This window comes from Schistocerca serialis, chromosome 12 (assembly GCF_023864345.2).
Source record: "Schistocerca serialis cubense isolate TAMUIC-IGC-003099 chromosome 12, iqSchSeri2.2, whole genome shotgun sequence".
In the NCBI taxonomy this organism is placed as follows: Eukaryota; Metazoa; Arthropoda; class Insecta; order Orthoptera; family Acrididae; genus Schistocerca; species Schistocerca serialis.
In genome coordinates, this window is record NC_064649.1 from 7,916,377 (window position 1) to 7,933,629 (window position 17,253).

Sequence of the window (17,253 nt, forward strand, 5' to 3'; positions counted from 1 at the left end):
TCCTCCTTTCAAGACACTGTCCATTCCATTCAACTGCTCTTCCAAGTCCTTTGCTGTCTCTGACAGAATTACAATGTCATCGGCGAACCTCAAAGTTTTTATTTCTTCTCCATGAATTTTAATACCTACCCCGAATTTTTCTTTTGTTTCCTTTACTGCTTGCTCAATATACAGATTGAACAACATCGGGGAGAGGCTACAACCCTGTCTTACTCCCTTCCCAACCACTGCTTCCCTTTCATGTCCCTCGACTCTTATAACTGCCATCTGGTTTCTGTACAAATTGTAAATAGCCTTTCGCTCCCTGTATTTTACCCCTGCCACCTTCAGAATTTGAAAGAGAGTATTCCAGTCAACATTGTCAAAAGCTTTCTCTAAGTCTACAAATGCTAGAAACGTAGGTTTGCCTTTCCTTAATCTTTCTTCTAAGATAAGTCGTAAGGTCAGTATTGCCTCACGTGTTCCAGTGTTTCTACGGAATCCAAACTGATCTTCCCCGAGTTTGGCTTCTACTAGTTTTTCCATTCGTCTGTAAAGAATTCGTGTTAGTATTTTGCAGCTGTGACTTATTAAGCTGATAGTTCGGTAATTTTCACATCTGTCAACACCTGCTTTCTTTGGGATTGGAATTATTATATTCTTCTTGAAGTCTGAGGGTATTTCGCCTGTTTCATACATCTTGCTCACCAGATGGTAGAGTTTTGTCAGGACTGGCTCTCCCACGGCCGTCAGTAGTTCCAATGGAATATTGTCTACTCCGGGGGCCTTGTTTTGACTCAGGTCTTTCAGTGCTCTGTCAAACTCTTCACGCAGTATCGTATCTCCCATTTCATCTTCATCTACATCCTCTTCCATTTCCATACTATTGTCCTCAAGTACATCGCCCTTGTATAGACCCTCTATATACTCCTTCCACCTTTCTGCTTTCCCTTCTTTGCTTAGAACTGGGTTTCCATCTGAGCTCTTGATATTCATACAAGTCGTTCTCTTATCTCCAAAGGTCTCTAATATAAAAAGCTCAAAGAAAATCCCTGCAAAATTACAAAAATGCCTTGTCAAATGGAATCATTAGTTCTACATATACAACAGATAAATGAATCTTTTTTATTCAATGTAACTGCAAGAATACTTAATCTACTGCTTTTTTCAAGCAACAAAATGAGGGGAGATGGGGAGGGAATAAAAACTTCAGATATCCAGAAATAGTGTCAGATCAGGTAAATAGTATTTACATTAAAGACGATACACAGATAAAAATGCTGAAGTCAGGTTTTCACAGAACTGTCGGCCGAGTGGGACGTGACGCCTGGACAGGTGGCCCGGCAGTCGAAAGGGGAGAAAGGAGGTGTAAAACCCGAGAGGAACAGATACGGAGTGGTACTACCTAGCAGATTAAAACCGTGTGCCGTGCCGCAACTCCAATCCGGATTTAGCACACAGCTTTAATCTGCCTGGTAGTTTCAAATTGGAGCACAATCCACTGCAAAGTGAAAACTCATTTTGAAAGATATAATACCCCGGCCCACGGTTCAGCCCGGAAACGCTCTGTCGACAAATCCGAGCCGGACGAGGGGCCCGGGATCTGTGACAGCTAGGAAAGTCCGGTCCGGGCAGCCCCAAAATAGGTTGGAAAACGACGGTGTGCCACGGATCCACTGCTGTGCAAAAGATTTGTTTGTACGTTTTTTTCCCCGAAGCAGACTCAATTACGTGCGGAGTACTAGCTCGGCCAGACATTCAGACAGGTAGTGCTCGACTGTAGAAAGGCTGTGGGTGCGAGGAATGTCAGTATATGGGGAAGCGGAGTCATCTGTGATTCAGGAGGTGGGGCAACCCGAGCAAACATTCGCGTCCTCCGAGCAGCGAGCTGCGACACTGGCAACAGGTCGGAGGTGTCTGTTGAGTAAGGCCGAGATTGTTCTGTGAGAGCACAATAACTGTCCTATAATGGGGTGTCAGGAGGAAAGAGGGGGGGGGGGGGGGGGGGGAAGGTAGCGTGGAAGGGGGGGTTGTAGATTTTAGGAGGGGGATAGACAGTGCATATGCAGGGATAGTTGGGGCGAGGAAGAAGGGCATTTGATGGGGAGCTGTTGGTGTAGGCTGAGTAATTTCCACAGAGTTTGCAGGCTGTGCTGGCCATGTGGGATGGGAGGGCTAGTAGTGGAAGGACCACATACCTCCCGTCATATAACCACTTAAACTCACCGTCATAAAGGGTGGAGCCTTTCTCGTTCCAAGAAGTTTGTGATATTGGGAAGAGACCTACAAAAGGGAGGTGAGGAAGTGGGGTCGAGGAATTCCTCGGAGGTAACCGGGGCACTCACATAAAAAGTGTAAAAGGAATTACACTTTAAAATGTAGACGAGTGAGCAGATGGGTAGAAAGAGGGCACCGAACACTTGTACGAGGTGAAGGGATCGTCTGACGACGTGCGTGTGACTTGGAGAACACGCGGGATCCAGTATTAGAGTCAAAGTTTAACAGAGCTTCAGAAGATGTGTAATCAAATGTGGAGAAGGGACAGATAACATTCCTTCGGAGTTTCTCAAATTGCTGGGTGAATTATTCAGTTTACTGTATAGAATCCACAAGAATGGAGACGTGCCGTTGGACGTACAGTATAGTATTGCCCACACGACTCAAAGACAGCAAATGTGGATATATGCGAGAACTACTGCACACTCAGCTTAACAAATCGTGCATCCAAGTTGCCGGGGGGGGGGGGGGGGGGGGGGGGGGGGACAATGGAAAGCAAAACTGAGGGTCTGTCGGATAAGAAAAGCAAAGGCACCACAGAGGCACTCCCGACACTTGATAATGAACACAAAGAAAATGAAGAAACTTCCATATGACCAGTTTGCCTACAAAAAGTATTTGACAATTTAAAGTGGTACAGGATCACTCTCTCTCTCTCTCTCTCTCTCTCTCTCTCTCTCTCTCTCTCTCTCTCGGAAAATAGGGGTAACAGTACAAGAACATGGAGGCAATATAAGAATGGAAGACAAACACAAAAGCACTCCAATTACAAAGGGCATGAGGCAGGGATGCAGTCTTTTCCTCTCCTGCTCAACCAGTATATCAAAGAAGGAATGCGTGAGATTAAAATTCACGGGGAAAACTAATTGACAATAAAGATCCACTGTTAATACTGTTATCCATTTTTAAAGTGAGGAAGAATTACAAAACCTGCGAAACAGGATGAATAGTCAACAGAGTAAAAGAATATCCACCGAGAGTGAAGGATGAAACCACCGAAATACAAGGAAGGAAGCTCAGCGTTCGACATCCTGTCGGCAAATGTATTTAGTGCTTTAGAAAAATGACAGAAAATCTAAATACAGACGAAAGAACAGGGATTCTCCCCAAAAACGAGTCCAGTGCCTCAGCCACCTCGCACAGTCGGACAAAAGTATTTGCTGTTGCAAAAATAAGATCAATAGTGAAGTGTACATCAAAATTGGGGACTGCGTAGCAGATGAGCAAATGAAGAGATGTAGCTGCTTTATGCTGGAAGCAAAAAATGCACGAGGGACAAAGAAGCAGACTAGCACAGGTAACGAAGGTATACTTCGCTTAAAGAAGTCTACTGCTACTAAACGGGAGCAGAACATTCTCCATTTGTTCGTTGTGTCGCACACGTCCCGACACGATAAGGAACGCCGACGGACGAGCACCGAGTGAACGTGAGACCGGGAATCGCAGAAAATTAATCTTACGCTGTGTTAACAGCAAAGTAACACAATACCACTTAATGTACTCACTCTTATTCCATCGAAATTTAACGGAGCAAATTAGTAAAAAGGCCAACACTTAGAAAACACTACTGAAATATCAGAATTTTTCAATTATAAAATTTAGATGTTACAGAAGTGAATCGTGGGCTAGGCAGAAACAGGAAAAGAACAGAATCGAGCTGTCTAAGGTGTGGTGCAATAAAAGGAGTTTGAAAACAAAGTAGAACAAATAAGAAATGACACGGTTCTCCACAGAATCACCAAAGAAATAAATGTGTGGAAAACACTAACAAAGAGAAGGGACACAATGATAAATCATTCTGAAAGACATTGGAGAATAAAATCCACAATTCTAAAGGGTGGGGATGACAGAAAGGGAAGGAATGGGAGGTGGGGAGCAGTGCTTAGATTGAAATAAGGAGGGTGAGGGTTAGACATATGTATGGTCTCCAAGATGCTAGGCCAATATTTGCATTTAGTGAGAGTGGTTGGTAACAAAAAAACTTTCTACTGTTGGTGCGCCCTCTGAAATCTCCCATACGGTGTGCGGTGGACGATACTTTGTACCACTACTAGTCATTCCATTTCCCGTTCCACCTACAAACAGAACGAGGGAAAAACAACAGTCTTTAAGCCTCAGTGCGAACCCTAATTTCTCTTATTTCGTCACTGCGGTCCTTACGGAAGATGTAAGTCAGCGGAAGCAGCAGACTCTCACTGCAGCCTTCCACAATAGCATTTCGTGAAAAGAACATTATCTTCCCTCGACGAATGCCCATTCGAGTCTACGGGACATTTCGATAATGCTCGCACGTTGACGGAACCTACGATTTAAAAATCTAGGGGCTGCCTCGCAACTGCTTCTTTTAATATGACCTCGCGACGATTCGGAGCACGTCACCGATACCCGATAACAGGTCACAGAACTGTTCTATAAGTGGTCTCCTTTATACGTGAGCTACACATACCTAGAATTCCAAAAATAAATCGTAACGGACCTTTCACATTCACCGCTACTGACCTTTCCCACTCGTTCCATTTTGTGTCATTCTATAACATTATACCTACATATTTAATTGACTCGACTGTGTCCGGCAGCACACAGCTAATACTTTAATCGAATATTACACGACTGTTTCTCCTACTCGTCTGCATTAGGTTAGACGATTGTACATTTAGAATAAACTGCTATTCGTTACACAAAATAGAAATTCTGTCCGAGTCGTCTTTTATCGTCCTACAGCTATTCAAAGAGAACATTTTTCTGCAGACTCCGACACCGTAAGCAACAGTCGCACACTGGTTCTGTCAGAGTATTTATGTATATAGAGAACAAGAGTGGTCCTATTACGCTTCCCCAGTGCACTCCTGACACTAACATATTACCAGTACACGTCTCGTCAGTCCACGATAATGGCAGTGTGTGATAGTACATAACACAGATTTGTATTAGCTGGCAAATAAATGCACAAATCGCATTCCGAGTACGGGAAAGCTCCTGGAACAGAAAATGTGATGTTCTACAGAGCTACAATCGACTGTATCACTTTCTAGAAAAGGAAATCAATACGGAAGTCGGACGAGGGTCATACAGAATACAGCTAAGCAACAGACAAAACAATGGCGGAGTCACCTCGGCAGGCGTGGCGCCCCGCGGCCAGCCCTGCAGCGGGAGCGGGGTGAGGCGCGGCGCGGTGCCGGGCAGCGGCCGCAGCGCGGGCAGCAGCCGCTCCTCCCGCTCCTCTGCCGTCGCGCCGCTCCGCCTTCCCCGCCGACCCTCCTCCGCTCCGTCTCCGTCGGACGGCGTGGGCGCCATCTCCGGGGCGGACCGCACTTGCCCGCACTCTGGCATCAGCCTCTCTGCCAGCCTTGCTGTCGGGGGAGAGAAAGCTGTCAGTAGGCGCACACTTACGATTCGGATGGGCATAACTTTTAGGGGTCGGCCGAACCTATATGTACTTCTGCAACTACATATATACTCTGCAGAACTACATATATACTCTGCAGGCCACCGTACGGTGCACGGCGTGCTGCAGTAGATGGTAAAATCGTCCACGAAAAGGGAGTCTGATATATCAGCTGGGAGGCAATCCATTATTGCATTGATCGCTATGGCGAAGAGAGCAACGCTCAAAATCGAGCCCTCTGGCACCCCATTCTCCTGGCGAAAGGCATCGGAGAGGACAGAACACACACATACCCTGAACTGTCGATCCATTAAAAAGGCACGAATAAAATGAGGGAGACGATCGCAAAGGCCACATGTACGCATGGCGCGCAGAATGCCCGCCCTCCAACAGGTGTCGTAAGCCTTCTCCAAATCAAAGAACACAGCCACTGTCTGGCGCTTCTGCAAGAAGTTATTCATAATGAAGGTCGACACGGTAACCAGATGGTCAACAGCAGAGCGGCACCTACGGAATCCACATTGTACATCGGTAAGTAGCCGTCGAGATTCGAGTGGACAAACCAAACGAGAGTTAACCATTCGTTCCATCACTTTACAGACACAGCTGGTAGGGGAAATGGGTCGATAACTGGAAGGCAAGTGCTTGTCCTTCCCCGGCTTAGGAATCGGAACAAAAGATTCGCGCCAGCATGTGGGACATGACCCTCAATCCAGATGCGATTATAAGTATGAAGAAGAAAACCTTTACCCACAGGAGAAAGGTTCTTCAGCATCCGAACACGAATAGAATCAGGCCCCGGAGAGGAGGACTGTGACTGGGCAAGTGCACTTTCGAGTTCACGCACGGTGAATGGGGCATTATAACTTTCACGATTCGAGGAGCGGAAGTTAGGTGGCCTAGCCTCCTCTGCCTGTTTTCGGGGGAGGAAGGCGAGGTGATAATGAGCAGAGCTCGAAACCTCTGCGAAAAAGCGGCCGAAGGCATCGGAGACATCCTCAGGGGCCACAAGGACATCATTCGTGGCCGTCAAGGCAGAAACTGGTGAGTGGACCTTAGTGCCAGATAGCCGGCGCAGGCTACCCCAGACAACAGAAGGAGGAGTAAAACTGTTGAAGGTGCTTGTGAAAGCAGCCCAGCTCGCTTTCTTGCTTTCTTTAATAACATGACGACACTGCGCACGTAATCGTTTATAACTGATACAATTCGCCACCGTAGGGTGGCGTTTAAAGGTGCGTAAAGCACCTCAACGGGCACGTAAAGCGTCTCTACATGCTGCGGTCCACCAGGGGACCGGTACGCGACGTGGAGAAGAAGTAGGGTGAGGGATGGAATATTCGGCAGCAGTGAGAATGACTTCCGTGAGGTGTGCAACCTGACTATCGCAGCTTGCGAAGGTTTGATCCTGAAAGGTCGCCCCGGAAGAGAAGAGCCCCACTCTGCATTGGAGATGTTCCAACTAGTTGAGCACGGAGAGGGGGTATGATGCAGGAAATGGATAACACAAGGGAAGTGGTCGCTCGAATACGTATCAGAAAGAGCATACCACTCAAACTGGCGTGCAAGTTGGGTAGTACATATAGAGAGGTCTAAATGGGAATAGGCGTGAGTTGTGTCCGAAAGAAAAATAGGGGCGCCAGTATTGAGGCAGACAAGATTGAGGTGGTTGGAAAGGTCTGCTAACAGGGAGCCCCTCGGGCAGGATGCTGGAGAGCCCCAAAGGGGATGATGGGCATTGAAGTCTCCAGTCAACAAACACAGTGCAGGTAGCTGAGCAATAATTTGCATCATGTCTGCCCTGGTAACGGCAGACGACGATGGAGCGTAAACAGTACAAATGGAAAATGTGAAAGTGGGGAGAGTAATTCAGATGGCAACCGCCTGCAGATCGGTGTGCAATGTGAAGGAATTGTAGTAGATATCATCCTGGACCAGCAACATAACCCCTCCATGAGCCGGAATACCTGCCACAGAGGTATAGTGTGCCAAGTCAATACGATCGCATGGCCGGAGCTTCGTTTCCTGGAGAGATACTACGAGTGGACAGTGCAAGCGTAGCAGCAAAGTTCTCCTTCTTGGAAGGTCATTTAGTCGAAGTACTGGTCGATGGTTAGGAGTTCGGGGTACGTAGGAAGTCTTCACGGGACGGTTCCTTCTTGAAGGCCCGTGTATCTGACTTCTGAGTCTTAGTTTTGGCAGAGGCTGATGAAGGTGCTCGTGTTGGAGGGGTGACGGGAGGAAGAGGAGACGTCGACCGGGCGATCTTAGCACTGGCCGAACGGACGACCGTAGCACTAAAGGTCAGATCGCACGTCTACGTCGTCACCTCCCTGGTAGGCCGAGGAGAGGCGAGGACGGTACTGTATTTCCCCGCTGGGAGCAGCGTGGGCTTCCTACTAGCAAATAGCTTGCGAACAGCCGAGGTGGACACTTTCTCTTTGACCCGAATTTCCTGTATACAGCATTCATCCTTGTAGATGGGACAGTCGCGGGAGGACGCTACATGGTCACCCTGACAGTTCACACAACGAGGAGACGGAGGTGGACAGTCACCCTCATGGGCGTCCCTGCCACAAGTGACGCATTTAGCCACATTGGAACAAGACTGGCGGGTGTGATTAAAATGCTGACACTGGTAGCAGCGCGTAGGTGTTGGGACATAGGGGAGAACAGAAATAACCTCGTAGCCCACTTTGATGCGTGACGGCAGCTGAACACTATCAAAGGTCAAGAAAAGTGTCCGGGTCAGTACAAGGTCATTGCAGACCTTTTTCGTGACCCTATGGACAGCCATCACGCCCTGCTCAGCGAGGAAAGACTGAATCTCCTCGTCAGTCAATCCGTCGAGTGATTTGGTATATACCACACCACGTGACGAATTCAAAGTGCAGTGAGCCTCCACCCGGACAGGGAACGTGTACAGGAGTGTGGGCCGAAGCAGTTTTTGTGCCTGAAAGGTGCTCTCAGTTTCCAACAACAAGGTACCGTTACGCATCCTGGTACAAGACTTGACAGGTCCGGCAATGGCATCTATGCCCTTCTGAATAATGAAAGGGTTGACAGATGAAAAATCCTGTCCGTCTTCAGATCTAGAAACTACGAGGAACTTTGGGGCAGGCGGTAGTACTTTTGTCACTGGTGGCTGGTCAAGTTTCCATTTTTAGGCAGAAGTTGAGAGAGAAGAAGAGAAATCCATTGCGGATGAATCCCCCATGATTGCCAGCATCTCTGATGGTGCACTCCTTCCTTGTGGGGACCCTCTCAGAGGACACTCCCGCCTTAGGTGAATGTTTACACCTCAGGTCATACCTCCCGAGAAACAGACCGAGGGACCAATCGGCACGGTCGGAAGGTGTCAGCTCAGGCAATCACCCCTCCCTGGGCCTGGCCTTTACCAGGGGGTACGTGCGTGCCTTACTTGTCTACCCAGGGCGGGGAATTATAACGTTACCCCGTCACCATCTACGAGTGCGAATGCGTGGGTCGGCCTTCAGGCATGCACAGGGAGGAAAGAAGAATAGGAAAAAAAAGGGGGAGAGGGAGAGAAAGGACAGACAGTCTCACACGCCGAGGCGGAGACCATAGGGTGGACAAGAAGGCAAGGAGAAGAAGGCAAGGTAAAAAGTAAGGAAGACAGTGAGAAATGGAGAAGGACAAAGAAAGGAAACAAACAAAGGAAGGAAGAAACCAGAATAAGCGAAAAACCAAAATGACCACAAATGTAAGTCATTGAACCGTCCGTCTCCGGACGCAGGTGCAAACTATCCCCTTGAGGGGGAGGGACTCCTTTTAGTCGCCTCGTGTGTTGTTGAAACCTACCGGTAACAAATCTAGCAGCCCGGCTCCGAACTGTTTCGATATCTCCGTTTAATCCGACCTGCCGCAGATCCCATACACTCAATCGTTCGGCCTACTCGAGAATGGGTTGTACTAGTGTCCTACGTGCAGTCTCGTATACACCCAAGCCACATTTTCCTAAAATCCTCCTAGTAATATGGATTTGAGCATTTTTATTCACTCTCACAATCCTTATTTATTTATTTATTTATGGCTTACACGCTCATTCAATTTCGTATCACTTTACTGTGTAGCACCTAGACATTTAATAAATTTTAAAGTTTTGTACATGGTTGGAGCAGCACCTGTAGCACGAAATCATCTTGTACAAATAATAAACATCTAATCAATTGCGAACTTTACCACTGTTTCAAAAACATCGTCTTCAGCAGGAAAATATGGTCACACTAAGCAAATTAACTCGTATAGGTTGCCCGTATTCTCCTTCTAAGAAGACTTTTTATAAACATTGAAACCGTGGTAAAGGAATTTAAATACACCTCCCAATCTGCAACTGATGGGCTGTTTTTAATTTCTACAAAAATATTTAGTGAACGTGACTGTCTAGCACCACACTAATAATGCTGTACTCAAACAATACAGGTCTGTTTTTCCTTCTGAAGTGCATTAAATTACAGTTTTCAATGTTTAGCACTAGCTACCACTCATCACACCAACCAGAAATTTTGTGTAAGTCATCTCCTACACATCACTGAACAATATGTGTGGGAGCCACCTCTGGGTACACAGTATAAAATGTTTTTGCAAGTGTTTTACAATTTTATAGTGGAATGTATATAATGACAACAGAATACCTTATATTGTGTACCCAGTGGTGGCTCCCACACTACTTGTTGCAAGTATTGGGTATTTCCTGCCCATCCCTACATTTTACAATTCTTGACACTTTTCTTATTCTGAATAAGTAGCGTGTATTAGCTCAGCTGTTTACTCGACATGCGTCATTCAATAATGTATACCTGTTCCTGTCTTAATTCTGCTATCGGTTACCATATATCTTTCCTCAAAGAATGTGATGCGTTACCATGTACTTGCTCAATACTACAGGCATGGATATTATTGTGAGAACATCATTTTGGAAACCCTACATATCCAATAATGTTTTATGCAAGTGAATGTTGAGTAACGAATTGCTCCTCCTTTAGGAGCATGATATTGATTTTTACACATTTTATATTTTTGTGTTATGGTTACTGTAAGTGGCCACATATCCCTTCCTGTTTTGAGTTTTTCCCCACATTATTTTTTTATATTGAACCAATCACACAGTTTTTAATGTATTTTGTTTTATGATGATATCACACACTATAAGTCACAAAGTACTTGATGTTACCATACCGTTCGATACATTTTATAATGCGGGTGACATTCGGTTAACACTCTTTCATGCACTGCATATTGGTTGTTACTTTAAAAAAATTCTGTGGGTTATCTTTCCATACAAATAGCCTGGTCTGGCTTCTCTATGTCTAGGAATAGCTTTCAGACACTGATGACTTATGATATAAGGCAGTTGTTATACCTGGTATGCCAGCAGTTTGTGGAGTACTCTATTTCTATTATTTGTGGAATTTTGTACTTACCTCATGTATATTTTTGTTAATATGACATTTAAAATAATGCAGTTTGCCCAGGGATATGCTATGCACTGTATATAGTACTTTATGTCCATAATGTATGCTGTGGTCACTGACTGATTGTGTACGCGACATCAACTAAGTCTGACACTCCGACAATATATACGACGTGCCTATGGTACATGCAATCGAGAGTCTTAAAGTTTTGGATGAATACGAATCTGTGACAACATATTACCAGCTGTTGTCAGTTACCATGTGGTTGTAAGAAATTTGTGCGCTAATATTTTATCTTAATGTGAGATATTTAAAGTGTTATTTATACATGGCGTTGTATGCAGACAATGTAGTGCTTTCCCACATTGGTTTTACAGGTGCTCGACTGTGCCAAGCAGTCAAAATTAGCTAATCGCACGATTAAATAAAAATCGCACGACAGCCTACTACGTACTGTGTTTAATTTTATTAAACATCTGGAGGCTCTGGATCCCCACAAATACAAAATTTTAAGGTGGTGGTGGTGGTGGTGGTGGTGGTGGTGGTGGTGGTGGTGGTTAGTGTTTAACGTCCCGTCAACAACGAGGTCATTAGAGACGGAGCGCCAGCTCGGGTTAGGGAAGGATTGGGAAGGAAATCGGCAGTGCCCTTTCAAAGGAACCATCCCGGCATTTGCCTGAAACGATTTATGGAAATCACGGAAAACCTAAATCACGATGGCTGGAGACGGGATTGAACCGTCGTCCTCCCGAATGCAAAATTTTAAGGACTTTGCCTAGTACAATATGGGTTTCTGTAATTAAATACCAATACATTTGGATAAAGATGCTGAAGCTACACGAATGTATACGGTTTAGTAAAAATTGTCTGCAGGAGGTGATACAGAGGTGTGTAAATGTAAAAATAAAGTGCAAATCAACAGCAGGCATGCACGTGACGTTCTATCGTAAAAAAAATTCGGTCAGATATGAGCTACAGGATAAATATAAACAGAAAGTTGCGTTGAAACGTAGTCTGTACTTAGCACATATGAAAGTGAGCAAGATTTTGTCACCCTTACAGTTCAATGGGATTTATGTTGCGTTTCAGAATTATGCACATTATGTAAGTGACAATATTGGAGAAAGCTAAAGTAATAAGTTACATAAATTGGTTGAGACAAGTAGTAATGAGGTTGAGACTGGAGAGAAGCTCAGGCCTTTCAACTTGTCCAATATAACGTTCTCCACTGAGGTGATAACAGTTTTGGGAAGGTGGTTGAAGGTCTATGTTAAACCAAAGCTACGCAATAACGAAATTAAAAATATAATTGCTAATACCAAAGTGGCAGTAGATACGGCTCAGGTGTCAGGGTACGAGTACAACAGCATCGCTTGTAAAGCAGCAAAAAGTATTGAAAGGCAGATTATGTGAGACAATACTGACAGACGTTCTGATGCTTTTGAGGCTAGAATTGTACAGGGAATAAACAACAAGTTAAAAGATAATAGGGCCATTGCAGTTAAGGCAGATAAGGGGGATACTTTGGTTATTTTGAAGCAAGAGGATTATAAAACTAAAGTAGGGGAATTTTTTACTAACAATAACATCGCAAAACTCAGTTGTGATCCCACTAATCGATTCAATGCTTTGGTTGAAAGGGCAGTTAAACAATGCACCTTCATACTTTCTGGTAAAGACAGCAGAGAATGCATCGTTATGAATCCTACGGCTCCAAGACTTACGAGTTCAACCTAAGCTACATCAGAATAACATCGCTCTTCATCCGATCGTAAATTCTGTTGACAGGCCAGCTTGTAAGTTATGCAAGAAATTAGATTCCATTATTAGAGAGTACTTAACAGTTGAGACTAAACAAAAAGTAAAAAATTCTGTTGAGGTTGCTGAACATATTGAAGACATAGAGATACCGGTAGGGGGAAAGTTTGTTTCTTTTGAAATAGTTAACTTGTACACCAATGTACAAATAGCAGAAACCACTGAGATAATTAGCAACGATCTACTGAAGTATCAGAAAATCAGTTTGCAAGAGATACACGAGCTAACTAACATACTTCACCTGATTCTGGCTTATAACCATTTGACATCTGGTGGTTCACTTTACTTGCAGCCTGAGGGCTTAGCGATAGGGAGCGGTCTTGCAGGCACCCCAGCATCCACCGTAAGCCGACGGAAACCAATACTACAACTCATAGTGACTCACATCATCCTGATTCACATAAACATGCCTTTAGTAAGGAAGTGAGTAAAAAGTTCGACACATTGAAGGAAACAGCTTGTGGACACGGTTATGATAGTAGAATGATTTCAGCTATGCACAGTAGAAAATAGCTCTGTAGAAAAGAGTGCGGATAGTATTACACTAACAAAGGAGTGCCCTAAAGAAAAAGTGAAGTATGCTACGTTGCCATACTTTGGGCACATTTCTTGTGAGATAGCTAAGACTTTCCAAAATACAAAGATATAGATAAGTTTTCACACACAGAATCAATTTGGCAGATCTCTACTCTGTAATACCCACAAGGCTTAAGTAATGGAGCAATCTGGAATTTATACAGTCAGTTGTGATTACTGTGGAAAATACTGTGACAGATATGGAAAGAAATTCTGGAACTGGACTGAGCCAACATAGGGATATTAGTAGCAGTAATAAATCTTGCACTAGAAGTTTGACATGTTAATAGTTAAAGCAGACTGGTGAACATCTACAAAAAAATGGAAATGTATACTGCTTTTTTGTAAGCATCCAGAACATGCATTCATGAAAAGCAGGAATTTCCAGCAGAATTTTAAAAAAAAGGGTGTTCTGTTAGGCTCTGTTGCATTGTATTTGGATGTTGCTTTTGCATTTTAATGCAACCTCAGACCTTTTGCTGTGTAACTGATTTCATTTTTTAAGGCTCTTATCCTTGACAATTTGGATTTACATTGAATGGCTCCCAAAGGGTTTTTTAATTTGTATAAGCTTATAATGTACGTTATATTGAGACAAAATTATACTTGTAATATCTCTATTACACTGTGTACCACAGCAAATGCTCCTTCAATTCGTATTGCAATTGTTGTTTGTTTGTTTGCTGCCCCACCCTACATTTATATCTATTGACACCGTTGTTGTTGTTGTGGTCTTCAGTCCTGAGACTGGTTTGATGCAGCTCTCCATGCTACTCTATCCTGTGCAAGCTTCTTCATCTCCCAGTACCTACTGCAACCTACATCCTTCTGAATCTGCTTAGTGTATTCATCTCTTGGTCTCCCCCTATGATTTTTACCCTCCACGCTGCCCTCCAATACTAAATTGGTGATCCCTTGATGCCTCAGAACATGTCCTACCAACCGATCCCTTCTTCTGGTCAAGTTGTGCCACAAACTTCTCTTCGCCCCAATCCTATTCAATACTTCCTCATTAGTTATGTGATCTACCCATCTAATCTTCAGCATTCTTCTGTAGCACCACATTTCAAAAGCTTCTATTCTCTTCTTGTCCAAACTATTTACCGTCCATGTTTCACTTCCATAAATGGCTACACTCCATACAAATACTTTCAGAAATAACTTCCTGACACTTAAATCTATACTCGATGTTAACAAATTTCTCTTCTTCAGAAACGCTTTCCTTGCCATTGCCAGTCTACATTTTATATCCTCTCTACTTCGTCCATCATCAGTTATTTTGCTCCCCAAATAGCAAAAGTCCTTTACTACTTTAAGTGTCTCATTTCCTAATCTAATATCCTCAGCATCACCCGACTTAACTCGACTACATTCCATTATCCTCGTTTTGCTTTTGTTGATGTTCATCTTATATCCTCCTTTCAAGACACCATCCATTCCGTTCAACTGCTCTTCCAAGTCCTTTGGTGTCTCTGACAGAATTACAATGTCATCGGCGAACCTCAAAGTTTTTATTTCTTCTCCATGGATTTTAATACCTACTCCAAATTTTTCTTTTGTTTCCTTTACTGCTTGCTCAATATAGAGATTGAATAACATCGGGGGGAGGCTACAACCCTGTCTTACTCCCTTCCCAACCACTGCTTCCCTTTCATGTCCCTCAACTCTTATAACTGCCATTTGGTTTCTGTACAAGTTGTAAATAGCCTTTCCCTCCCTGTATTTTACCCCTGCCACCTTTAGAATTTGAAAGAGAGTATTCCAGTCAACATTGTCAAAAGCTTTCTCTAAGTCTACAAATGCTAGAAACGTAGGTTTGCCTTTCCTTAATCTTTCTTCTAAGATAAGTCGTAAGGTCAGTATTGCCTCACGTGTTCCAGTATTTCTACAGAATCCAAACTGATCTTCCCCGAGGTTGGCTTCTACTAGTTTTTCCATTTGTCTGTAAAGAATTCGTGTTAGTACTTTGCAGCTGTGGCTTATTAAACTGATTGTTCGGTAATTTTCACATCTGTCAACACCTGCTTTCTTTGGGATTGGAATTATTATATTCTTCTTGAAGTCTGAGGGTATTTCACCTGTTTCATACATCTTGCTCACCAGATGGTAGAGTTTTGTCAGGACTGGCTCTCCCAAGGCCGTCAGTAGTTCCAATGGAATGTTGTCTACTCCGGGGGCCTTGTTTCGACTCAGGTCCTTCAGTGCTCTGTCAAACTCTTCACGCAGTATCGTATCTCCCATTTCATCTTCATCTACATCCTCTTCCATTTCCATAATATTGTCCTCAAGTGCATCGCCCTTGCATAGACTCTCTATATACTCCTTCCACCTTTCTGCTTTCCCTTCTTTGCTTAGAACTGGGTTTCCATCTGAGCTCTTGATGTTCATACATATGGTTCTCTTATCTCCAAAGGTCTCTTTAATTTTCCTGTAGGCAGTATCTATCTTACCCCTAGTGAGATGAGCCTCTACATCCTTACATTTGTCCTCTAGCCATCCCTGCTTAGCCATTTTGCACTTCCTGTCGATCTCATTTTTGAGACGTTTGTATTCCTTTTTGCCTGCTTCATTTACTGCATTTTTATATTTTCTCCTTTCATAAATTAAATTCAATATTTCTTCTGTTACCCAAGGATTTCTACTAACCCTCTTCTTTTTACCTACTTGATCATCTGCTGCCTTCACTACTTCATCCCTCAGAGCTACCCATTCTTCTTCTACTGTATTTCTTTCCCCCATTCCTTTCAATTGTTCCCTTATGCTCTCCCTGAAACTCTGTACAACCTCTGGTTCTTTCAGTTTATCCAGGTCCCATCTCCTTAAATTCCCACCTTTTTGCAGTTTCTTCAGTTTTAATCTACAGGTCATAACCAATAGATTGTGGTCAGAGTCCACATCTGCCCCTGGAAATGTCTTACAATTTAAAACCTGGTTCCTAAATCTCTGTCTTACCATTATATAATCTATCTGATACCTTTTAGTATCTCCAGGGTTCTTCCATGTATACAACCTTCTTTCATGATTCTTAAACCAAGTGTTAGTTATTATGTTGTGCTCTGTGCAAAATTCTACCAGGCGGCTTCCTCTTTCATTTCTTAGCCCCAATCCATATTCACCTACTATGTTTCCTTCTCTCCCTTTTCCTACACTCGAATTCCAGTCACCCATGACTATTAAATTTTCGTCTCCCTTCACTATCTGAATAATTTCTTTTATTTCATCATACATTTCTTCAATTTCTTCGTCATCTGCAGAGCTAGTTGGCATATAAACTTGTACTACTGTAGTAGGTGTGGGCTTTGTATCTATCTTGGCCACAATAATGCGTTCACTATGCTGTTTGTAGTAGCTTACCCGCATTCCTATTTTCCTATTCATTATTAAACCTACTCCTGCATTACCCCTATTTGATTTTGTGTTTATAACCCTGTAGTCACCTGACCAAAAGTCTTGTTCCTCCTGCCACCGAACTTCACTAATTCCCACTATATCTAACTTTAACCTATCCATTTCCCTTTTTAAATTTTCTAACCTACCTGTCCGATTAAGGGATCTGACATTCCACGCTCCGATCCGTAGAACGCCAGTTTTCTTTCTCCTGATAACGACATCCTCTTGAGTAGTCCCCGCCCGGAGATCCGAATGGGGGACTATTTTACCTCCGGAATATTTTACCCAAGAGGACGCCATCATCATGTAATCATACAGTAAAGCTGCATGCCCTCGGGAAAAATTACGGCCGTAGTTTCCCCTTGCTTTCAGCCGTTTGCAGTACCAGCACAGCAA

The 17,253-nt window shown here is 43.8% G+C and overlaps 1 protein-coding gene across 1 annotated transcript in view; it reads right to left on the bottom strand.

Moving 5' to 3' along the window:
• The window catches only part of LOC126428278 (protein AAR2 homolog), a 119,224-nt gene that overhangs the window by 23,247 nt on the left and 78,724 nt on the right, over nt 1-17,253 (bottom strand). The window contains exon 4 of the mRNA XM_050090190.1: nt 5,368-5,606. Coding sequence (XP_049946147.1) covers nt 5,368-5,606 — 239 coding nt within the window. The remainder of the gene's footprint in view (nt 1-5,367; nt 5,607-17,253) is intronic.